This window comes from Podarcis raffonei, chromosome 3 (assembly GCF_027172205.1).
Source record: "Podarcis raffonei isolate rPodRaf1 chromosome 3, rPodRaf1.pri, whole genome shotgun sequence".
In the NCBI taxonomy this organism is placed as follows: domain Eukaryota; kingdom Metazoa; phylum Chordata; class Lepidosauria; order Squamata; family Lacertidae; genus Podarcis; species Podarcis raffonei.
The window spans coordinates 74,786,487-74,812,986 of record NC_070604.1 but is presented as its reverse complement, the minus strand read 5'-3'; the positions used below and the strand labels follow the sequence as shown (position 1 = coordinate 74,812,986).

The window sequence follows — 26,500 nt, the reverse complement described above, 5'->3', positions numbered from 1 at the left end:
AAATGAAGTTGATTATCAAAATATACAGTCTACCCATATCAACCTTAGAAATTGAAAAATGTTATTTGGTACCTGCCATCCTGCCTGTGGTAATCCTGCTGTTCTATTCTGATCATGGGCTTGACCATGCCTCGTTCAGCTGTGCTGGATGCCGACATTCTGTCACTATCCAATCTGTTGGTACTCTGTTCCATACAAGATTAGAAGCATTTATCACAAAACATATAAGAGATTTGCCTTGCCCACCCTTTCTCTGCAACTGTAAGTTAATGTTGGACACATTTTAGAGTGTACTCTCTATTCATGTGAGAAGTGAGTTCCAACAATGCACTCCAGGACAGTGATCCAATACTATTTTGACAGGTACAGAAATTCAATAAAGAGGTTCCTTGATAAAACTATCTGAAAAGGTTGATTTTCAGTTAAAAAATGCTTTGTTTTACAAGACCTAAGCGAAGTTCATATAGAATGAGAAACCATACTTTAAATTAAGCAAAACTTCCTATGATGGCTAAACCTAGGGAAATGTGGTTTGGTAAGCTATGATTAATGAAGTTATGAAACCTTGTTCTGATCCTGCCTAGTTCTGACTAGCCATAGTTTAAACTGACCAAAGTTCCAAGTTTGGATGTCACAGGGAAGTGTCATAATATCCCATCAGAAGCTTTCAATCTCCTTCTCTTGTATATATACATCCGAAGAGGAAAGAAAAAGGAGGAAATATGAACGGCTTGTGCATATAAAATAAAACTATAATAACACATGAAGCCCTAAATACGTTTTAGTAATATATACTAAAAATCTGGCCATGAAGTCAGTCAGTAAGCTTTCTTCCAAAGAGTAGAGGCTTACTACTCTCTAAAGAAAGCTTACTGACTGACTGACTGACTGACTGACTGACTTCACAGCCAGATTTTCAGTATATATTACTAAAACGTTTTTAAATTATCAGTTGTAAAATGACTTAGCACATTTCTAGGTCTGGTGACAATTTGTTACCTTGCTTGCAGGCAATCCTGTTCCACTATGGACATCTCCTTCCAAATCAAATGTAGTTTCCTGTACAGCTCTAAAAAGACAACATACATTCAAGAACTAATTATTAGCAACATATAATATCCAGACACACAGCACAACAATGTTTCGACTAATCGCTTCTGGAATTTGTTAGTAGCTGCAAATATACATTATGTTTACACACAGAAAGATTTTATCTCATTTTCAAAGAATGACACTATAGGTAAAGGTAAAGGGACCCTGACCATTAGGTCCAGTCATGGCTGACTCTGGGGTTGCGGTGCTCATCTCGCTTTATTGGCCTAGGGAGCGGCAAACTGCTAGGTTGGCAGGAGACACTATAGAAATGACACTATAGAAAGGTCACTAAAAGAAATTTAGGAAGTTACTTCAAAACTTCCACATTTTAATCTGTTCTGCTCATTGATATTCTTGCCATTATTTTATTTGTTGTACTTATTGTTGGCTCTCATAGTCATTTTATGGAAAGGCAGTGCAGAAATGTTATAAACAAAACTCTCTCTCTCTCTCTCTCTCTCTCTCTCTCTCTCTTGCAAATACAAAGATAGTTCAACACTTGTTTCTTCATGCTACTACAGTTCAGGGACCACTGTGATTTCCATCATGCCTTACCTCATGACATATAAAGAATACATTTAAATGCATGTAATATGAAAGGTTTGCAGCATTTTCTTCCAAGTATCCTTGGTTTTATATAATTATAACATTTATAAAATTATTATAGTATAGCATGGTGCCTTTAGCTATGTTGACTTTGCTCTTTTATTAATGGAACTCTACAACACAACATTAGTTTTAAGTATGAATTAAGCAACTGGAAATTCCAAAAGATTTCACAAGATGGAGCAAGAGTATTAAACATTAGTAAGAAGATAATTGTATTATTCTTATCAGAGTTGCCACTTGAAAAATGAAACACTGCTATGCCATCACCATCTTAAATAATTTCCTGAGTTTGGGATTATTGCTTGAAAATGGTGATTTACCCAGCTTTGAGTCGTGAACTTTTCACCATGTGTCCTGCATCTAGACGTCCTTTAGGAATGTGATCTTGAATGGGATCCACAAATTTAAATACATGAGAGGTCCCAAACTGAACCTTCATACCACTTTGCAGCATAGTGGTCTCTGAGATCCGCTGACCTTCTACATAAGTCTCGGCATCAATGCTTCTTGGGGTAACTGTAACAACTCCATCCATATTAGTGAGGTCACAATGATGAGGCTGAATTCCTGGACCAAACAACTGAAAATAAATAACCAAAATTTAGAAGCAGCAAAACTGATACCAGGTTTTTTAAAAAATAAAATAAAATAAAACCTATGCTAATATGTACATATGTGTTTTGGTTTAAATAAGCAAAGTACTTTTTTTCAATATTAATTGCATTAGTTCAGCATCAGTTTCCTCAAAATGTACCATGAGTGATGGGATCAAGTATCTTTCAGAAACCACCAAAAGCTGCCATCTGTGAATGCATGTAAGGTGATGAGTATAATGATTGGGTAATAGCAACATTAACTGAAGAATAACTATGTTATCTTGTAGAAAAATACAACACCATCTAGCATCCGTGCTAGTCCACACACATACGTTTACAACTTTCAAAACTGAAGCCTTTTTTATTATATTTTTCCTGGTTCCCACTTCATTAATATTTTTCAGTACACAACTGAACATGAAGCTAAGTAGTTATGATAGAAAGGGTTGACCAGTAGCATTTAAAAATATTGGGCTGTATCATGCTCAGAAAAGATCCCATTGAAATTAATTAACATAAGGTAGTCATGTCGATTAATTTAAATGGGAGCACAGGCAACTACCAATTGTATGGCGGTTACGTTCCTGACACCCGCGCTTTGGAAGAATTAGCATAAGCCCTCTCCACCCAGTTCTGCCCCTGGCCCACCTCCTTTTCCGGCTACTTCCAGGTCGTCACACATAAATTGGTCATTGCCTGTATGTACTTTGAGTGGGACTAACATTGAATACAAGCAACTGGATACAGTCAACCACCCAGATCAACAAACTGTCTAGGTTCTGAAAGTCTGGAAAGTATACCATTCCTCTTCCCACGGTCACACAAAGGTTTCAGCACAATTCAATGTCAAAACAAATGATGGGTTGTTGCAATGATAACGTGTTGCAAATTCATGGGGGTAACCAGGATTTTTATTAGGGGGTACAGACATTTTGTTTAGAGGGGGCCCCAGAACCTCAGTTTGCTATGTATTTTTATTGATGTTTATTGATGAGGGGCAGCTGCCCCTCCCTGCTCCCCTTGGCTATGATCATGGTTCCAATGGCTTTAGGATTGTGCACTCTCCTTCCCCCCTGGGGTCGGGGGTCTAAAGTTGCTCTTAATAATAAACCAATTTTTTTGTCTGATCCAAATATGGGAGACTGCAGCTTGCATAAACCAAACTCTCTTTCTTGACTCAATAAACGTTTCCTACCTGTATGGAGTTGTCATCAAATTTTTCTGTACCAACTTCTGTCACACTTAACTGCAGACGATAGAGCTTTGGTTTATCTCTTGAGTCAGAGCCATCTGCAAGTAAGAACAAGTTATTTTGTTTGCAAAAGTAATTAAAGCATGTAATTTTTAAAAAAATGAATATACACAAGGACATTGCATAACAAAATACCATTGCTGGAATTCCAAAGCATATTTCAATTAAGCTTTAAAAAAGTATTTATTTCAGTAGTTATGTTTATGTTATTATACATAAATCCAGGAGGTCTTCAAATAACTAATACTAAAAACATATAAAGACAAACTAGCACTGGGAAATTTGAGATAATACAGGAAGAAACATTAAATATACTGGATGACATCCGACTAAGTCACACTTAAAGTAGATACAATGAAATCAATCAAGTTAAGTTAAATCCCTTTATTTCAACTGGTCCACTCTGAACTAGATATCATTACCTGGTTGTATCAAATTAAGTGATGCTTGGAGTATACCATTTTAATCAATGGACTTGATTTCAACGTGTCTACCCTGAGTATAAGTTGGTATGATAGAATCCAATTGTTTTCCTTACCACAATTTCCAATTTGTACCGTATTTTTCGCCCTATAGGGCGCACCGGCCCATAGGATGGACCTCGGGTTTTTGGGGGGAAATGAATTTTAAAAAAAATTATTCCCCCCCCGCCGCGGGGCTGGGGAAGCCTGAGTTTCCCCCGACCCCAGCCCCCAGAACAGGCTGCTATCCGCAAGCCTTGTGAGCCTGGCGGCAACTCCTGCTGGGCTCGCAAGGCTTGCGGACATCTGCGCGAAGCACGGGGCGCCCTCCGGAGGGCGCCCCGTGCTTCGGGCTGCTGCCCGCAAGCCTTGCGAATAGCTTCCTGAAGCCTGGAGAGCGAGAGGGGTCGGTGCGCACCGATGCCTCTCGCTCTCCAGGCTTCAGCAAAAGCCTGCATTCGCCCCATAGGACGCACACACTTTCCCCCTTCATTTTTGGAGGGGGAAAAGTGCGTCCTATAGGGCGAAAAATACGGTATATACAATATATTATATATATATTGTAAACCGCCCTGTGATTTTTGAATGAAGGGCAGTATAGAATGCACGAATGTACATACATACATACATACATACATACATAGAATTTAAAGAGTACAAACAAAATGTTTTAATAAGTGCTGCCTCCCACTGCCTCAAAAAAGAAACATTGGGTTTGTGCACTAAATTATCCCTGATTTTATCTTTCAGTAGCTGCTGATGTGCATATTTCCCTTCCTTAGGATCTATGGATAAAGGGCAAGTTAGAAATATCATAAATAAACAAATAAAATATTCCATTTAGTGGATTTTCTTTCTTTTTTAAAATGTTCTTCACATTTTAATATATTACTGTTCATGGTTTCTCAGTTCTCACACTAATTGCATATAAGTAGTGGTGATGTGCACCATACCTCCGAACTTGGCTGCTGGGGAGAATTGTACACATATCTAAAAGTGTAATTCATGGATCAATTATCCTGAGAGACTGTCAGAAGTATTTTGAGGCTACTGGTACAGGTGAAAAGAAATGTAGCAGAGGGGTGCTTCTAGCGACACAACAGGCCAGATCCTTATCTCCTTACCCCCCTGGCAGGCCAAATTTGACAGGTGGGCAATCAACTGACAGTGGGCTTTAAAATCAGGATTGTTGGGACTTCAAAGCTAGCGCAGCAAGATTTGACAGAGCTCAAACATCTCTCTCTCTCTCTCTCTCTCTCTCTCTGTGTGTGTGTGTGAGAGAGAGAGAGAGAGAGCGCTCATGAGAGAAAGAGAGAGCCCTTTGTGAAAGTTAGAAATCCCATGTGCAGGCAATGATTTCAAAAGAAAGCTGTCTTTTGAAAGCATTGCCTGTGCGCAAGTAGCCATTGTTTGCAAAAGGCACTGCTTTTAACACCCTCTATGCCCATTTGAAGCTCAAACTGGTGGGGGGCAGTGTCTGAAAGCCCTTGAAAAAGGGATAAATATGCTGTGCAGAAATACTTTACTTTTCTCCATGCTGTGCAGCCAATACAAGATTAAATCCTGTCCTTCCACCCACTGCCTGACACCACCAGTGATCCCAGCTGATGGTTGGGTGAAAACAGCATGGCATTCCAAATGCTACTGTGGGCCAGAGGTTCCCCACCCCTGATGTAGCATTTTCCCATACATGTTAAATTTCTTTTCCCCAACTGAGCATTCACTGGATTCCACTGAACATTCACACCAACCATATAGTTACATAGTAAAGCAGTATTCATTAAGAACAATCCTGATTAATTCCAGTTTAGGGAAGTAATATTAAGATGCTCTTATGTTTATCTATTCTTGCTGAAGCACTTACACAAGTAGCTGCTTCAACATGAGACTTTGTTTCAGTTATTAAGCAGAGTTCTCACTCTTACTGCATTCAATACATAAGCATAAGCAACAATATGTACTAACTAAGCAGTCACAGGAGGCAGTGGAGAGACCACAAAGACCTGCCCAGATAAAACCTACATTAAAAGAAGAACTTTTAATATAAATACTGAATTTCCCTTAAGAGAAACAAACACGTTTAACCTGATTATATAAAAGGTAGTTCAATATCATTTTATGTACACACTTTAGGTACTTGGAGGAAGGGCAGTGTGTGTGTGTGTGTGTGTGTGTGTGTGTGTGTGTGTGTGTGATTTCTACTTATAAGAGCAACAGCAAAACTAAGGAGCATTGTTCCTTCTAATGCTGAATTACTCAGTCCCAGTGCACCAACATCATTATAGCCAAAATAGGCTCACTGAGCAATAAGAGGGAAATAACAGCATGCTTGGATCAATCCCAAGGTATGCACTAGTACAAAAAAAATGAGGGGCGGGAACCAACGGAGACAATTCCGTTTTTTAAAAGGTTTCAAATATAACTGTGCTATATAGCACATGCCAGATGTACCCTGCTCCCTTACTGTATAAGGGTGCTATTAAACTAAGTTTTACTCAGAACTGACCCATTGAAATCAATGTCCATGAGTTTGTCCGGTAATTTCAACAGGTCTACTCTGAGTAAAACTTAGTTGAATGCTACCTATAATGTTCAGACCAGAGGTCATGTGGCAGGCTTTCAAAAGCTATTTCGCAAGCTCTTGGTGGTGAAGGGATGACAGAAACAGGAAGGAAAATGAGAGATGGGGAAAATTATTTTTAAATCATTTAGCTGGGCTATAATAAGCTTTTATCTACTGTCAGCTTGTGGTGTGCTATGCAATTGTTTGAAGGAAGAGCAAACCAAAAGACAACAAACTGAGGAGCTGGAACAGAGACAGCTGGTGGCAGGAGATTTTTTAAAAGGAGAGAATGTAATAAGAAAATGTTGTTTAAAAACAGCAGTGAATGACAACCTGATCTGGTTGGAGACAGAGGACAGGAAAAAAGGGAGGTTTATCTCTCCTTTCTCCATACTTTTCCTCACCCATGAAAGTCACCCCATAACTGCTATTTGTGCTCATGCTAACTTTCCTGGGGCAAATGAGGGGGAAGGACAATTTACACTGAAGAAACAGCCTAAGTGGGGAGAAGGGTTTGTTCATGCCATGGTCCTCATCATCCCTCAATAGGCAGTTCCTAGTTAGGTGACGGTCGGGTGTGTGAATCATTCTTCCAGCTGTGTATTTAATCATTACAGTGGAGAAAGGGAGGTCTGTTGTTGTTTTGCACATTTCACATCCCACCTGCCCACTGCAGCCCCAGCACCAAATGCTACAATGTTACAGATGATTCCCAACACAACATCGAAGACATCAGAAAAACAATAACCAAAAATACGAATAAGTCATTCATCATAAAACACCCTTATAGTACAGAAAATCAACCAGCAGCAGGTGACAATGAGCTGCATATTGCGTGGCTCATTACAGTTCTCACCCCTCAACAAAGGCCTGGGCACAGAGCTATGTCTTCACCAAGCGACAAAAAGCAAGCAGTGCTGGTGTTGGACATACCTCTAAGGGGAGGGCATTCCAGAGACAGGGCGCTGTTGCAGAGAGGGTCATTTATTCTTATTACAGTGGTGCCTTGGGTTCTCGAACTTAATCCGTTCCAGGAGTCCGTTCGACTCCCAAAACCGTTCAAAAAACCAAGGCGCAGCTTCCGATCAGCTGCAGGAGCTTCTTGCACTCAATCGGAAGCCACAGAAGCTGCGTTGGACATTTGGCTTCCGAAAAATGTTTGCAAACCGGAGCACTTACTTCTGGGTTTGCAGCTTTCAGGAGCTGATTTGTTCGGGAGCCAAGCCATTTGAGTACCAAGGAACCATTGAATACTGCATTGCAGGGTCTTATTGGGCTGCTTGCTGCTTCGGTGTGCTGGCTATTGTGATGTTATTTGTTGCTTTTAACTTAAATGTTTTAATATTATGTGCTTACATGTTGCAGTTGTATGTTGCTCAGTCTATATACGCTTCCCACCTTGTGAGGAATTTTTTGTGAAAGGCGGAGTATAAATTTATTACAAAAAATAAACAAACAAACATTTACTCCTATAGAAAATAGTAGGACTTGCTCCAGAACAGACAGGCATAAGATTACAAAAGGGGTAGTTAACATTGTGTCCTCCACCTGACCACTGGTCATGCTGACTTGGGTTGATAAGAACTGTAGTCCAACAATATCTGGCAGGCACCATGTTGGTTACCCCAGATTATGCTGCAAAGAAAAACAAAGCCATTCCTATGATGTGTTGTTACGCAACACTCTTTGGAAAAGAGCTTCTAAACAGCGAAGTGCTATATTTTGCCACAGTAATGCTCCAATTTTAGAAATGCACTGCTGCATAAAATTAATTAGAAGCATAATGAATGATTACAACATAAGTCAAATTGCCCAACTGGGATTGACACAGTGCTACTCAAATACAAAAAAGGTTGCAATTAACTTTTGGTTTTTTAAAAAATGTCTTTTTATAAGAAGTATATATATTCATGCACACAACTCTTCAGGTAGGATAAGATTAGTATGTTAACAGCTTTCTGGACCTCCATTTTTTCCCTTAAAAAGGTAAATAACATAAGGGAAGAGTATGCTAATGAACTGAGAGGCCTTAAATTATTTACTTGTATTCAGGTACAAATAACATTCAACCAAAGCTTTGCATTTGTTTAAATTTAACAGCTAAACTACTCTTAGCTATTGGGAAAACTCTTCAGATATGTAAGTGACACAAAATATTAACATGGCTTTTTAATTATTAAAGTTGTTTGTACTAAATTAATCATGCTATTTTTTTAAAAAAGATATTTATTAAAGTTTTCAATATTAATACAAAAAGAGAATCAAAAAGAAAAAAGAAAAAAGGAATAACAAAAATACAAGAATAAAAAAAATAATTAAAAACACACATAGTTTCCAATGCTTATTTTCATTAACATATTTCCCCGACCTCCTCATACCTCCCTTTTTTGTATTCCAATTCCAAATATTAGTTCAGCAAATCCTTATCAATAAATTTTAACCTATTTCTAAACCCTTCCCCCCCCCGAGTTCTCTTAAATCATACAGCTGGAAACCACTTAATTTCTATCCGACATCATTCTAACATTCATTAATTTTGCAATATTTCTGTAAATAGTCTTTAAATTTCCTCCAATCTTCTTCCGCCAACTCTTCTCCCTGGTCACGGATTCTGCCAGTCATTTCTGCCAATCCCATATAGTCAATCATCTTCATCTGCCATTCTTCCAGAGTGGGTAGTTCCTGTGTCTTCCAGTACTTTGCTATAAGTATCCTTGCTGCTGTTGTAGCATACATAAAGAAAGTTCTATCCTTCTTTAGCACCAATTGGCCGACCATGCCCAGGAGAAAGGCCTCTGGTTTCTTCAGGAAGGTATATTTAAATACCTTTTTCATTTCATTATAAATAATTTCCCAGAAAACCTTAATCCTTGGGCACGTCCACCAAAGGTGAAAGAATGTACCTTCATTCTCTTTACATTTCCAACATTTATTATCGGGCAAGTGATAAATTTTTGCAAGCTTGACTGGTGTCATGTACCACCTGTATATCATTTTCATAATATTCTCTCTTGAGGCATTACATGCCGTAAATTTCATACCGGTGGTCCACAACTGTTCCCAGTCAGCAAACATAATGTTATGTCCAACATCTTGTGCCCATTTAATCATAGCAGATTTCACCGTCTCATCCTGAGTATTCCATTTCAACAGCAAGTTATACATCTTTGACAAAATCTTAGTTTTGGGTTCTAACAGTTCTGTTTCTAATTTTGATTTTTCCACCTGGAAGCCAATTTTCTTGTCCAAATTATATGCCTCCATTATCTGATAATAATGAAGCCTATCTCGCACTTTATTTTTCAGTTTCTCAAAACTCTGATCTCTAAATTAATCATGCTAAATTGGCTCTAAGACCACTAAGACCATGGAGAAAGGTAAAAGTTAACAATAACTGTCTTAATAGAGAAGACCTCAGTCTGCACCATGCAGAAAAGCAAGCAGCAGCTGAATAAGCAGGGTGCAGTGGTGAAGAGAAGGAGCAGGTCCAGGGGACTCTTGCCAGTGGGCATTCTGCTGGGATGTGTCCAACCATGCAGATACCTGACGCCAGCCCTATAACTGATGACAACACAGGCTGACCTGTTCACACAGCAGATGCACATCTTCTCAGCAACCTGAACATACAAGCATACACCCCTTCCCCAAGCACAGCCAGTAAAGTGGAAACTAGAGAGGGACATGGGAGAGGCATACCTCCCATACACTAGCACATCACCTCTGGCCATTCTACTTTTTTAAAAAAGGCTAGATGATGGCATTAGAAGTAGCTAAAAGCTCCCTCTTCTGCAGGCCTTGCATTTTCAATAAGCACTACAATCTACTTTATTAACGCAATGAAATTGAAGCAGAGCATTTCCTTCACCATGACCATGTGTTTGTCTGCACCCAATTATTATCTCCAGCAGTCCTGCAGGTCTAGCCGTGGGAAGCCCATCCCTATGCTCAACAAGATGAGCGTTACAAGATCTAGAATCACTTATCATCGTGGTTCCTCTTTGTCTCTCTCATTCTATATCCAACAGCCTTCCCAGGAACATCCACTTGGTGCCATCCTTATGGTTTTTTGACACCAGGTGAAGACCTTTGTTCACCTAGGCCTTTATATACACTGGCCCTCTCAGTTTTTAAATCTGCATTTCTAACTTTGGGGTTCTGACAAGTTTCTTTTTCCTTATATTCAGGTTCCTTTTATTTTTCATTTAATTTTTTATTACTTATTTATTGTAAGCCTCCCTGAGGGCTTTATATTATGGCTACAAATGTTGTTAATAAATAAAATTTGAAATGTAGGCTGTGCTCCCAGACAGAGGCTAAGGAATAGCAGCAGCCCTGCTTCCTGGACAAAAGCTGAGCCAGAAATGAGCCTTCTCTCCAGAAGTAACAACTGTTATAGCCCTGACAACTGATCTGAAGAGGAATTATCTACTGCAAACTCTTTACTAGCTCAACAATAACTGAGAACTATCAGTAGCTTTCTTATTTTTACTTATGAACAGATGGCCTAAATAAGGGCCGGGGAAACTTGTGACATGCTGGTTGGAACCAATGTGAGCTGGGAGCCCAACGATATGGGGTTGGGGGGTGTAAATTGCCCACTCATGAATTAAAGCTTAATAGAACTGCCAATGCAATGACATCTTGGAAACTACAGACAACTCTTGACAATTCCACATTATAAAGATGTATATAAAATTATGTGACCTACTTAAGAGAACTCAAGAGCTTTAGGGCTTTTCCTGTACCACCAAAAAGGATTCATGCATTATTTTAAAAGTGGTTTAAAAAAGCAAGAATTGACAGAACAGGCATTAAGTATGCTTCATAATGGATTGAATACCTTAGTAGCAGCAAGAAAACAGTCTGCTGCTTTAACTGAGATTAAGCCTAAGAGTTTACATTTTCTGCTGGTACACAAATACATTCTCTCCCCGCCCGCCCACAGAACAAGTTTATGAAAACACTGCAGCTGGCAGCCAACTTACAGAAATGGGTGGTATTTCAGAAGAAGATGCAACACTACTATATTTCAAACACCATGTTTAACTAAGTATATTACCACTGTTTCTCTTTTGCAAAAAACAAAAACAGGTTAGCTACCAACATAACTGGGAAACAAAGGATTCATAAACATTTTTCATTAACAACTGTTACAAAAGAAATTGTGTTCATTCTCTACAGACACACATACACTGCCGCTTGTTCAAACTAAAACTCTAGGTAGTCAAAGAAAAACAATGTCATCTTCTGATTTGTGAAAGAGGTTTCTAATTGCAATTAGAAATGTAAAGCATATTGTTCAAGTTATTGGCCACAAGCCAACTGCATGAATATGCAGTAGTGGGCTGCTACATGTGTATAACCTTGATCAGAGGATTTTTAACAATGCTCATCCATCTATTTGGGAGAAGGCAGCTTCCTGGAAGCTGAATCCAGCCCACGCTGTCCAGTCTCAGATTATAAACTGTCAGTTATCTCAGTGGATGGTACATGTGCATGTAGAAATTGAACTTAGATGTGTGATCCCAAACCCTCACATGGCCCTACTAGATATACGAGTACCCAAATTTTACAGAAGTACGAATATTGATATATGTGGCCCCAAGATGATATTGTTTAGAGCATACTAGGGATTTTTAAAAAGTTTAACTTTGAATTATTCCTTTCCTCCACACCTGAAGATATAGACTAGAAATAAGGTTAGATCTGAGCTTCTGTTCATTAAGGAAGAAAAATGCAAGATCTGTTTTCAAAACTGACAAAAGCCTTTTTTGCTAGCACAGATTTTAGTGACTAGTGAGAAAGAACAGAATTAAATAACAGCATTACCTTCATAAGTGTGATAGTTGAAGTAGGCAAAGTGATTCCTTCTCCCTGGGATTAGAAAACACATGCACAGGACCCAGGTGAAGGCAGCATCAGCAGAACAGATACCATGCAGAACATGCGGAGGAGGGCAGAGAAAAGAAAAGATAGGAAAGAGTGAAACTGTAAGCCAACAACACTTACTCAATTTAAAAGGATGAAGTGCTTTTAACGCTTTCAACTTTAAATACTGCACAGAATATAGAGACATTGGTGTTGTGGATGGATTAATACGATTGTTAAGTAGTTGGCAGCAAGCTGCTAGAAGAAAGCACAGAAAAATCACCAAGCAAAGTGGAAAGGCCATCATTAGCTGTACACAAACTAAAACCTTAATTCATATAAGACTTCCATTTTAATTTAGAAATATTGTGACTTCTATTCATTCACTGTCTATGGGTGGATGTACTGGGGTACCATCATACCCATTACAAACGCACAGAATATGATGCCAAGGTACGTCCACTCACAACTCTGCTTTCAAATATTAAGTAAAGCTGGAATTAAATGGCAGAGTAGCAGTCCACCAATATGCTGTCATGTGAAATATTTTCCCTATATCCAGACAATCTGTGTGCAAATACAATCATGTGCACTATCACATATGCTGGAGGTTAAGTTTTATTTTGTTGCCAGTATATGAACTGGGCACCCCACATTATAACTGGTTTCTGTACAAAACCTCCACACGTATTATCCCCATATGAAAGATAGTGCAAATGAAGCAGCAGCCCTCAGTATCTTGCACATTCAAAACTGCATATTCCTTCTGGTAAGAAGAGTTCTTGTTGGAAACACTGTGACTGCCTCAACCCTCCTCTCCCATACCTTAATTTCAGACAAATGAAAGTGAATAATAGTGAAAGAACCACAAGAAAAAAATATCCTCTTTTAGGAAGAAATCTATATTCACTGTCAGGAGGTTGGAGCAAAACTTGTTTTCAAAGGATAAAAAACTGCTCCCTATGGTTCCCAAGCAGAGGCAAACTATATGAAAATCAGAATACACTTGACACATACTCTTAAAGGATTAGAACAGTGGTACTACTTTTGTTGTATTTACCGTATTCTACTTGTGACACAAAAGCCACATAACAAATAACTCCAAGTATAAAGATCACATTTCATATTATCATAAAATTCAAGCTACAATCTAGAACTCCAAACTATATGTGTTTACAATGACAGAGGCTGGTTTCAATATTTCCTGATTACATCCTTCAGCATAACCTGAATCCAGTTCTACAACGGAACATTTCCATACATGGCTGATAGGTGGTGAGACTCCAAAAGTCTACTAGTCACAATTACTACACCATTGACCCATCACTGCAGACATTTCTGTGCGCTTTGTTTTCCACACTGTAAACCCAGAATATATTTTCCACCTGCGGTTTATATATAGTGGCATGCTTATTTATATGCCACCCTTAATAATAATATTTTCAGGCTGGCTTACAAATAAATCACATGATAAAACAGCAAAAAGCAGCAGGTAAAAGCAGCACAAAACAGTACAGATAAGACTGAGAATTGAAAAGGAAATAAAAATTTTTGCCTAGTGCTGACAAATTATCAGAATAGGAACCAGGCAAGTCTCCCTAGGGAGAGCATTCCACATGCAGGGTGACACCAGTGAATAGCACTCACCCACTCACCCCACCTCCCCTCCCCTCCCCTCCCAAGGGGCATCAGAAGATGATCTCAAGAGTACAGGCCAGGCTACAATCGGAGAAGGTAATCCTTTAAGTATCCAGGCCCCAAGATATTTAGGGGTTTAGAAACAGGCCCCAGGAAACAAACCAGGAGCCAGTTCAGTTGTTTACGTAGCACTGGCATGATGCATTTCCATTGTGTGACAGCAATTAGCAACCAAGCAGCTACAGTTTCAGAACACAACTTGGCATTTCATTTTTTAAAAAAGCTTTCTTTTTGTGCTTCCCTGCTATACCAAACTTTGTGTTATTTTAAAAGAACAGAAATCAAGCATACAGTAAAAACTGATATACTAAACAGTTTATGTGCTCTGTATTTGTCAGCATATTCAAGGAAAGTTATTAGAATAAAATCTTGATTTAGAAATATAATTTTAGTGAAATCTCAGTTAGCAAGCTAGGGGCAGCATGCATAGCACCATTTTGACTTAACATGCATCATGTGACATAGGGAAGCCTAAGAATTAGTGACGGCCTAAGGTTTACGCAAGGGACACGGGTGGCACTGTGGTCTAAACCACTGAGCTTAGGGCTTGCTGATCAGAAGGTCGGCAGTTCAAATCCCCACGACGGGGTGAGCTCCCATTGTTTGGTCCCAGCTCCTGCCAACCTAGCAGTTCAAAAGCACACAGGGCAAGTAGATAAATAGGTACCGCTCCGACAGGAAGGTAAATGGAATATCTGTGTGCTGCTCTGGTTCGCCAGAAGCGGCTTAGTCATGCTGGCCACATGACCCGGAAGCTGTCTCTGGACAAACGCCGGCTCCCTCGGCCAGTAAAGCAAGATGAGCGTCGCAACCCCAGAGTCGTCCGCAACTGGACTTAATGGTCAGGGGTCCCTTTACCTTTTTTAAGGTTTACCCAATGAGACTTATGCTTGAACAAGGATGTGAACCCAGGTCTAACAACAACATTATTCCTGATGCAACACTGGCCCTCAGGCAACAATAAGCCGTAAGTTGTACACTAGTGCATCACAAGAGAACAACTACTGTGTTGTGTCACCAGGAATTAATTAAATTACAGGAATTAATTAAATTACATGAACCTAAACTACTCACCCACAGAAAAGTCTGTCAACACTATGCCTGCAGGATTCATTGTTTTGGCTTTACCTCCACCACAGCAAGTCATTCTGCCACATCTCTGCATTTGGTGCAACTGGATCAATCACTCCTGATGCACAAAACTATCTGCCTTTAGAAGTAGCTGCCCATTAACACTGTGAATGAATCACTGAATTCCCTCCTTCTTATAAGGCTTGTTCTAATCAGCAATTATTACTATTACAATTATTACTAAAATAAGGGGTGAGCTCCTCTGAGGACAAATAGTTATCTTACACATTGCAAAAGTAAACCTTTGCAAATGTAAGAGTGGATTTGTGCCCCCAATCTGAAAATCCTCAAATCAAATAGTATCAGCTTTGTAAGTCATATACTCTTCTGCGCCCCGCACTTATCTGTTGCCAAGTCTATATTAGCAAGGTCATATAAGTTTATACCTTGATCATAAGGAACCCCATGCTTCTTGTGGCTTTTGGACTTGTGGGGGTGCAAAGGTGAGAATGCAAGGGTGGAGAAGCTGGCTTTGGCTGTTCATATTCCTAAAAAACCTGGGGAAAACTTGCAGCAATCCTTAATATGAAGCATTTGCCTATAAATGCTGTTAAAAGCTATTTTTTCCAAATACTGGTTAGAGAAGATTTGCTTTCACAGACTGATATTAGCGTCTGTGAGAACAGTGTGAGCATTTGGTAGAAATAAGATAGAGAAATAAGGACAGTAGCTTATAGAAAGGGCTGTAATATATAGGAAGCATTGTAGCATCAGTGGTTGAGCACCTGCTTTGCATGCAGAGGGTCCCAGGTTCAATTCCTGTCATTTCCAGGTAGGACGGGGGGGGGGGATTCCTGATCCAAAACCTTGCAGAGCTGTTGCCAGTCAGTGGAGACATTTCTGAGCTATACTGACCATTGGACTGACTAAGTACAGTGGTACCTTGGTTTACAAACTTAATCCATTCTGGTAGTCCGTTCTTAAACCGAAACTGTTCTTAAACCAAGGTGCGCTTTCCCTAATGAGGCCTCCCGCTGCCGGTGCCCTTCCACCGTTCAGATTCTGTCCTTAGACGGAGGTAAAGTTCTCAAACTGGAACACTACTTTCGGTTTTGCAGAGTTCGTAAACCGAATCATTTGTAAACAAGACTGTTCTTAAACTGAGGTACCACTGTATAAGCAGCTTCCTATGCTCCCATTACTAAAAACAACAGTTTAGATACAAATATGGCCAAATTTATGTAAAAGGTGCACTCCACTCTGGGAAGGACTATTCTGTTTAACTTACTCATCTTATTTTCGCCCTGCCCTTTATCATCTGGTCTCAGGGCAAATACATCATAAAAACTCATAAAAATACAAATGCTATATAATAAAATACCACATTAATAAAAGCACAGCATCAATAACATATTAAGCAGGCAATAACAACATGAGAGTCAAAATCTCAACCCCTCCCAGAAATATTATACCTCACTCTAAAGTGTTGTGTAAGAAATGTGAAACAAAAGCCAAAAGATGTTGTTACGGAAGCAGAAGCCTGAGATCCAACACAGAAGCTACTTATTACAGCACCCTGTGAATCCTTGTGCAAACTTTTTTTCCGTGGTGCAAATCTATCTTCATATACATTTATCTTTAGGTCCCTATGTATACAATTTGAAACAAAAGACTTCAAAAGTGAAAATCTATGCAGGTTTATTCTAATGGAATATTGAAATATAAGTCTGTTATTTTCTTTACTATTATGTATGTTTTTGTTACCTCAGTGATTTCATGGATGACTATATCAAACGAAGCCTCTTCTTGCTTCAAAAACTATCTGATGGAGCTGCTTTATCCAACTTATCCAAAATTACTCAAGACTAAAGATCCCGAAATCTTAAAACTTCGTTGGAAACTGCAATCAAAATAACCCATCCCTACCAATTCTATTCTATAAAGCACAATAAATGGAGGATAGTGAACTCTAAAGTATTAGAGTCCATCAGGGTTGACCTGAAAGCAAGTGATTCAAAAAATGGATGAACATTATTGTAAAAGAAATTCTTACCGGGACTTAGTTCAACCAGATAAGGTAGCTTCTCTGGAGGAAGGGAAGAGCCATAACCAGACCCGTCAACTCTTTCCTTCCCCTTTAATGGCTTTCCATCAAATTGTTTCTTCAACTTCTTTGGAACATAATCAGGTGGTCGCCTTTTCAACTGAAAGACCAGTATCCCTAAACACAAAACCACAAACAAAACATCTGAGGTCTGTCCTGTCCTCAAGGTATGAATAAATTAAATTCATATTAAATTGTACATTATTAACTATACTGATTTGACTGTGCTCTCCTAAACAGTAATTATCAAATTGAAAATTAGGATTAAATATGAGGATTAAAGAACTATAATATTTTCTATTCAACATAATTTATTACTGTTCTCCAGAATCCAGTGCTCTAGAGTACATTAGATCATATTTTATATTCAATGGATAGCCTTTTTCATTCTAAACAAACCACAATCAGTAAGCCAATAACAAGTCTTTGCAGCCCAGGGGCAGGAGAGAGGATCACAGGGGGAAAAACCTGCTTTCCTTTGCATCCTGCTGACTGAAGCCACACCATTCACTGAGCAACACTACTGGATACAAAGCCTTGGGTACAAATAATGGATTGTTGGAGCAAAACAAACCATGAACTCCTGGTTCAAATGTAATGCTAAGCCAGAGATCATGGTTTGTTTCCTCCCAGGTGAGCAGAAAGGAGCAAAGTGGAAGCGATTAACTTCTGCAATGTAAGCCAAGTTTTATGACTTTCCATCAGCCATTGTTTGGTGCTTCATGAATATACCTGGAGGAGCCTTGGGCTCATGACTCCTTTCTCCCCTCATGCATAATGACTGCCTGTCAACAAACAATTGTTTCAAATCCTGATTGACAAGATCATACAAACAATAGCCTGATCATTCAGACACTGAGGCAAACCATAACAGGATCGGACAACAGGGACTCATCCATGCCCAAGGGGAGAAACAAAGTGCACACGTTTTAGGTTTAAGGCTAATAACCCACTCCTCCTCCTGGCTTGCTCACAGTGCCTTGCCAGTATGTGACCATTGGGTTTTATTACATATTATGAACAACTAAAATTACCTTTGTCACTTGGCCATTCCCTGAATATCTGAAGTGGGCACTCATCATCATCAAGAATAGATTCTTTAGCACCTTTATCATCAGAATGTTGAGCACCAGGAGGAAGCATGACCTACAGAAAAGATAAACTATGAGTTTGAACAGAGCAGTTACCCAAGGATAAACACTCAAAGGCCAAACCACCCTCTCCTTTCTCCAAACATATGCAGTACATAATTCTGTTGGTACAAAGTATACCATGCCATATTATTTGGGAGGGGGGAATACAAATAAATTATTAATTATTATTATTATTATTATTATTATTATTATTATTATTATTATTATTATATTACCTGTGCTCAACCAAAAGGTAGTAAGAATGCATGCTTTCAAGTTTTATGACTCTGATATTACAAAGTACGTAGTGAAATCATGGCTGGTAGGATAGTATCACAGTGGCCCTGTTCAGCCATAATGAGAAATCATGGTTTTTCTGTTGTGGGAACAAGACTGCAGAAACCTTGGGCTCCCATGATCCTTTGTACAACAGAAGATGGAAAGTTTTCATTTTTTTAACCAATCACCATTCCCCATTGCATCTTAATTTGATCAACTGCAATCTGTTATAAATGTGACTAGTTAACAAACCAGGATTATGAAACCATAATCTGATGTTAACTAATCATAGTTTGCCAAACTCAGATGTAATGGGGAAGGGTTACTTATTCAAATGCAAAAGCTCTCAATGCTTTCCTCCCTATCACAAGAAAGAAGGACTGAATGCCCAGGCTTGCTGTGAGACATTCACAGAACAGAAAACCATGGTTTCATGTTTACATTTAAACAAGACTAAACTCTGAAATACCTGCCAAGTTATGTATCATGATCAAGAAGGTGTGGGGGAGACCATGGCTGACAATTTAGGAATGACACAAATAACTTTATGACTTCTGCTTCAATATGCCAGAAAAAGATGTACACAAATACAATAATATGCTTCCACAAATCTAAGATTTGGCTAGATATACGGTATATGAATTCTACCACCAAATAATAAATCGAACCATAAATAAAAAGATTTTACTAACTAGCACGGAAAGGAAATCAGCACCCAAGTGACCACAATACAGAAGACTCTAACACCGGTCACCTCACTTCAGGTTACTCAGGGTTACAGTGAAATTAGTTTTTACCTGTGCATCTTCTTTCTGATAAACGATAGGCACCCTATCTTCCTTCCACCTTCACTTCGTAAAGGCAACAATTCAGAATGCTGCTAGACAGCAAACTTTCCTCTTTCCTGCCATAGTCGATATCGATATCAAGGAAAACCCTAGCTCCAGTGCCTACAGGCCTAAATTCAGGCTTCTTATAGGAATGAAACAGCCCTTGCAACTTTTAACAGAGAGAACAGTACTACTACAATTCAGGGCATCTACTAGATGGGAAAACCAGAAACTTTAGAGAAAATGGCACTGACAGTGAAAAATAATTGGCTACATACACAAACCTTTAAAGAGATATCTGCCAATGATCTGGTGAAAAAAGTCAATCCATACTCAGGAATTTTTGTACTATGTTTCCAGAAGTCTGATAAACTATGTTCATAGTATGTAAGGTACTTCAAGTATTCAATCTTAGAATTGTCTGAGATTGCAACAAGAGTTCCTCTTGACCACCCATTTTAGCTTTTGCCCATACTGCAATGAGTTAAGCAACAAGAACTTTAATCTACCGTCAAAATAAAGCCCACAGAGATGTCTATCCATGCCAGTCAACAGGACTATACCACTTTTGCTCATGGTACTACAGCTGAATGTCAGCATGTGCTAACAATAACAGCTGTCTGAGGCTGTGTTGGCATCTGACTGGAACTTTAGGCCTTTTAATCAAAAGCTTAGTTTGCTTTAAAAACAGATGGCAAATACTATTCAGCACTGTTAGCTTTCACTAATTTCTGCTACTTTCTTCAGGGCAAGTCGCCAACCAAGATAGCCAAGAACCCAACAGATAAAATCACTTGACAGGATAATAAAGTTATATGACGCTAAAACTAAGATTACAGCCCAACCATACCAACCCTAAGATCTGAAGAGCCTGAGGAACCAACTTATGTAGATACAGACAATAAATTATAAATAAGCTGAGTGGGGAATCTCCCCACCAGAACATCATCATTTTAAAAACCCAAGCAGCAGGATTTTTTCAAAAACTATTTTCTTTAACCAATTTACTCACACGAGCAATACAGTAGTCCTTGGGGTTTTCCTTTTCGAGACCATACTTCTCCAGTGCTTCAATAACTGCAAAGTCTGCTGTATCTGTGGTAGATAGCAGGATTGTCTTGTATGGTATATTTGGTTTCAAACTGTCTGCATAAATCCTTAATGTACCACCTGAAAAATACATAATTTGTAACTTAAATTAAAAAAATAATGAAACGTAAGTCACACAACCTAAGCACTTGAACTGATTTTCAGTATCCACTAAAACAGCAAAAAGAAGGAACTTAGGTATTTGCGTATTTATACTTCAAAAGCCCCTGAAGTGTCCCCAGGAAGACTAATGGAAGCCAGCGCACATTCTGTAAGTTCCACCCATCCAATGAATATTATTGATTTACTCTAAATTACCACCTGAATCTGGTCTGCCATCAGAGCTCCGGAACTCTTGCATTCTCTTTTCTAGCTTTTGCTGTCTCCGTCGTTTCATTACCACCTCTGGATTAGATATTGTTCGTGTGAAACTGGTCTCAGGCATATCTTTGTAGACCTCTGCGGCAAGGCGAGAATTCTCACTGCCAAGAGTAATTTAAGGTAAAAATGAAATGGCTTATTTATTTCAGCAATTTTTATACCGCCTAACACCATAGTCTAAGATAGGCTGTATCCTTATAACCTTACTGTACAATAAATATTATTCAGTTAAATCTAACATACTTAAAATGACTGCTGAAATAAAAAGGTCTTTACTAGGAGCTGCAAGTTCAACAAAAAGGGAGGGTGGTTTCTCTAATCTCAGCTAGGAGGGAGTTCCACAGAGTTGGGCCCACAAGACTGAATGCACACTTTTCGTGGATACAAGCCATGGGGCACCACTAACAGTGACCCCCTTGAGACCTCAGTGACTGGTCAGGGATATAGAGAGTCAGGCACTCCTTAAGGTTTCCCAGATCAAAGCTGTTAAAACATGTAAATTAAAACAAGAGCCTTGAATTTGACCTAGCAGCATATGGTCAGTTTGAACCAAAAGTCTAGCTACAGTTTGTTTGCACAAGCTGGTGCTTCCAGAACAGGCTTGCAACTTGCTCTACAGCAGGCATAGGCAAACTCCGGCCCTCCAGATGTTTGGGACTACAATTCCCATCATCCCTGACCATTGGTCCCATTAGCTAGGGATGATGGGAATTGTAGTCCCAAACATCTGGAGGGCTGGAGTTTGTCATTCCTACTCTACAGAGTGCACTGCAATAATTGAATCTTGAGGTGACCCATACATGAATCACTGTGGTCAGGCTTTTCCTGTCCCAAAACAGCTATAGTTGGTATACCAGCTGTAGCTGGTAAAAGGTACTCCTAGTTACTAAGGCTAACCAAGCCTCCAGTAACAAAGATGGATCCAGGAGCAACCCTAAACAATGAACCTGCTCTTGAAGCATACAAGTGCACATCACTTAAAAGGTACAAAACAAGAAACATAAAACATACATAAAACACAACCTCCAACAATTCTATACCCTGTAGTAAACATCTACATATTGGGGTAGAGCCAAACTTAAGTCTTCCATGAACAAAAGGGCTATTTCTATCCAGCAGAGGATTGATGACATGCTTACAGTGTTAGGCATCTGTCATCTACAGAAGAAAAAAGTCTCTGCTGATTATAATCAAGGAGATTTAATATTCCCAACCTCCTTCAGAAAGCTTGAGATGGATTTCCCATAGTGTCCCAAATTCAATTTTTGCCTGTGCATGTTCATGCACACAAATATACATATACTACCTAGAAAAGGGAACCTACATAGAATCATCTTTTCTTTGTTGCTGTAACTATAGGCTTTAAACAGAAAAGTAACACTAAACTGCATCTCCCCATTTGGGAGAAGTCATACAGTGGTGCCCCGCAAGACGAATGCCTCGCAAGACAGAAAACCCGCTAGACGAAAGGGTTTTCCGTTTTGGAGGTGCTTCGCAAAACGAATTTCCTATGGGCTTGCTTCGCAAGACAAAAATGTCTTCCGAGTTCCTGCGGGGGTTTTTTCCTTCCCCCCCTTTTTCCCAAGCCGCTAAGCCGCTTATCAGCTGATCCGCTAAGCCGCTTAACAGCTGATCGCTAAGCCGCTTATCAGCTGATCCGCTAAGCCGCTTAATGGCTGATCCGCTAAGCCGCTTATCAGCTGATCCACTAAGCCGCTTATCAGCTGATCCGCTAAGCCGCTAATAGCGCTAATCCGCTAAGCCGCTAATGGGCTTGCTTCGCAAGACGAAGAAACCGCAAAACGAAGAGACTCGCAGAACGGATTCTTTTCGTCTTGCGAGGCACCACTGTATTTGACCAGATGACATGCATACATTCAACGGGCAATTTACAGAACCAGATAAAGGAATTTTGTCAAAATGAAAAGAGACATTCCTGAGAATCTGAAAACTGTGTTATTCAGGCCCATTCATATGTAGTGAAACAAGCATGCTTATCCTGGTGTGGTGGCCTGGTCTGGATTGGGAGTCCACACTAGTTTCTACTGAAAATCACTTTCTCTTGACTGCTTTTGCTTTTACTGGCATCTACAGTGAAAAACACTGCCAGGATCAGGAACACATTCTGGATTGGGACCCTATGCCTGCATTCCCCCAAAATAGAAGTGACCAGGTTAAGCCTGATTGTTTACCTGTGCATGTCTAATACAATGTGTACAGTGGTACCTCGCAAGACGAAATTAATTCGTTCCGCGAGTTTTTTCTTCTTGCAAGTTTTTTGTCTTGCGAAGCATGGCTTCCCATAGGAATGCATCGAAAATCAATCAATGCGTTCCTATGGAAACCGCCTTCAGACCAGGTCAGGGGACAGTCTGTCCCCCGACCTCTTCTGAAGGCTGGGGGGGGGGGACAAGGGCTTTTCTTCCCACCGCCAGCCTTCAGAAGGCTGTTCTGAAGGCTGGCGGTGGGAAGAAAAGCCCTTCTCCCCACCTCCCGCCCCACAAGCTCCGGGGACAGGAGGGCTTTGCTGCCGACCGCCAGCATTTTAAAAGCCCCCGGGACAGCGGAGAAGTCTCCACTGTCCCGGGGGCGTTTAAAATGCTGGGGGTCGGCAGCGAAGGCTTTGCTGCCGCCCGACAGCATTTTAAGATCGTCCCGGGACAGCGGAGAAGGACCTCTTCTGAAGGCCGGCGGTGGGCGAAAGTCTTTGCTCCCGACCGCCAGCATTTTAAAAGCATTTCTTCTTGCGAAGCAAGCCCATAGGGAAATTCGTCTGGCGAAGCACCTCGAAAAACGGAAAACTCTTTCTTCTTGCGAGTTTTCCGTCTTGCGAGGCATTCGTCTTGCGAGGTACCACTGTAGTTTGGCCGCATTTTTTTAAAAAAGCATTAATGGTCACATTAGCCTGCCAATCTGCATTTCCCTCACACACTAGCTCTGGAAGAGAATAGTTAACTCATTCTCTCTGATTATGTAAACTACCTTTGGATGCAATTTATAACCCTTAAGTTATGTGACAGTATTGAAGAACTTGTATACACCAACCCTGAAGGAAGTACAATACAAAAACTATTCATATATTTTAAGAGACTTGTCTCCCCAAGTTAAAGTATTCATCTATGTGCAGATTAGACATTGTACTATTTGATGCACTGATACTCACATATCATCCCCATGAAACAGCCCATCACCATCTAAAGCTTGCCGTGATGCTTCTTTATCCCGCCTCTTTTTTTCCTTCTTTTCTTTTTTTGATAAAGTCCGTTTGAAGTTCTGAATCACTCCTTCTTTCTCTTGTTTTTCAGGGCCATTGCTTTGAGCCTTCTGAAACAAACAGTGTTTAGTATTATGATCTACTGCAACTCTGACCACATTAATTTCCAAATAAAAACTTATTTTATCTTATTTGAAACATGATGCAGAGTCAGGCGACGTATTAGGATAGTCTGCCCTTGGAGGCAATGGATCCAATTGGTCTCCTGGCAGCCTGGGTGATCTTCTGGCTGATATGACTGGTGTTCCCATTGAAGCCCCAACTGAAGTGTGGAATATGCAAATAGCTCAGGCTGTTGATGTGTGTCCCTGAGCGCCCTATCTGCTTGATAGCACCAGTTTGGCTCCTTGGTGTACACCACAGCTTAAGGCAATAAAACAAGCTTCAATGCAAGAGGAGGGAATGCTGAATGCTCAGTATCAAGCCTACTGAGTGGCAGTGAAAGCAGCAAAGAGGGCATACTTAGCTGCCTCCATTGCAGCCTCAGTGTGCTGTCCACCAGAGCTTTTCCGCATAGCATGGTTCTTTTACAGCCTGACCCAAAGCAATAGGCAGAACTAATGGTGGCTCACTGTAATTTCTTTGCAAAGAATTTTAAGGGTAAAATCACTTGCATCAACCAGGACCTCTGGAGTAATCTGAACAACTGGCCACCTCTGCAAGTGTCGGTTGAAAATTCATTGACTGTGAGCAATACTATGATATTTTAACTTACTTTGTTGACCATGGAAGATACCCCAGAACCATTTCGCAATCAACTGCCTAGCCTCATCAGTCAAGTCTGTAGCTAGCAGAGTTGTGATCCCTGCTGGCTGCCCAGCAGTGACAATAAATCAGAGCAGACTGTCTGATGACACACACTAATAGGCTGTAGGATGTGAATATAACGGAGAAGGATTATCCAAAACTCTGTCATATCTACCCATAATACATTGCCAGATTTGTTGTTGCAAGCCCAAAGGCAATTTATGAAAACTCAAACGCATTTACAGTAGTGTCAAAAATATACAGTAATATTGCTTTCTTTTACCTTTGGAGGAAGTGCATCATTTTCATTCTTGAGTACAAATCTTCCTTCTCGATCATCTTTGTTCCAATTTAATTGTACAACTAAAGGTTTCTCGTCTATATCCAATCTTCTTTCTTCTTCAAAATATGAAATAAAGCATAACTAGTGGTTACTTACTATTTCAAGATCAACGATTGCAGTACATTGACTGTTAACTTATTAGCCAAACAACAAGATTTAATTTATTGCACTTCTAAAGCAGAAGAGCATATCAGATCTTTCAAAGCAGTAGTAGCTGACATGGTACCCTCCAGATGTTGTATGTCAGCTCCCATCATTCCTACTCATTGGTCATGTGGGTTGGAGCTGATGGGAGCAGCAGTCCATAACATTTGGAGGATACCTGGTTAGCTGCCCTGTTTTAAAATCAGAGCAGAATATGAACCACTGGCAAACTGTGCCAACAGGCTACTCAGACGATACTAATATTTATTTATTTCAAAGTTCCTTCCATAAGTGAAAGGGGGGGGGGCTCCTCTATGGCTCCTATTTTTAATTTTTTTAAACAACAGTTATTAAAGCCATATCCTCACTACCATTTCAGATAAATATTGCTCACACAGCCAAAGCTAGAAACTGACAAGTTAGCCATTACTTCATTTTTAAAGTCATCCTTCTGCTAAGAAGTAGCCTCTCAAGATATAGTTACAAAAACATATTTAGGAAATATCCAATTTAAATTCAAGAACATGTGATATAGCTTTTTAAAATTCTGGATGTTCTGTTAAATTTTGTAAGACACTTTTTGAACATCTCTATAAGAAATGGGGAATGCGGATTAAAATTTTATCATAAGAGATTAAGATAAATTTGTAAACCTGAAACAGCTTTTAAAATCAATAAAACAAAACAGCACTTTCCCTAGACCATGCTGACTCTCAATTCAGCTTCAGTTTACCAAGACATATCCAATCCACTACCAAATCAAAACACAAACTAGTTCATAGTCAATATTCACATTCCTAAACCAGTCAAGAATGAAAGAAAATGGAGTGTCATAAACACAGTGATGATACCAAACTCCAGATATCCAGACATCAACATCTAACAGATTATAAAAAAAATTAAAAACAGTACTAACAAGACAGAAGCCCAAAGCATTTTATGTCACGGTTACTTCTTAAAAGC

General features: G+C 39.7%; 1 protein-coding gene across 6 annotated transcripts in view; it reads right to left on the bottom strand.

The window, feature by feature from the left end:
• The window catches only part of AFDN (afadin, adherens junction formation factor), a 90,477-nt gene that overhangs the window by 41,414 nt on the left and 22,563 nt on the right, over positions 1-26,500 (bottom strand). For 3 of the 6 annotated variants that reach the window (XM_053382404.1, XM_053382405.1, XM_053382406.1), the window contains exons 3-13: positions 25,334-25,446; positions 24,193-24,353; positions 20,970-21,130; positions 20,572-20,729; positions 18,352-18,463; positions 17,267-17,434; positions 12,406-12,450; positions 3,496-3,590; positions 2,025-2,284; positions 1,000-1,069; positions 73-185 (exon numbers count right to left, since the gene is read on the bottom strand). In XM_053382404.1, coding sequence (XP_053238379.1) covers positions 73-185; positions 1,000-1,069; positions 2,025-2,284; positions 3,496-3,590; positions 12,406-12,450; positions 17,267-17,434; positions 18,352-18,463; positions 20,572-20,729; positions 20,970-21,130; positions 24,193-24,353; positions 25,334-25,446 — 1,456 coding nt within the window. Of the gene's footprint in view, positions 1-72; positions 186-999; positions 1,070-2,024; positions 2,285-3,495; positions 3,591-12,405; positions 12,451-17,266; positions 17,435-18,351; positions 18,464-20,571; positions 20,730-20,969; positions 21,131-24,192; positions 24,354-25,333; positions 25,450-26,500 lie in introns of all 6 variants that reach the window. The other 3 variants (XM_053382407.1, XM_053382408.1, XM_053382409.1) reach the window with 3 other exon arrangements.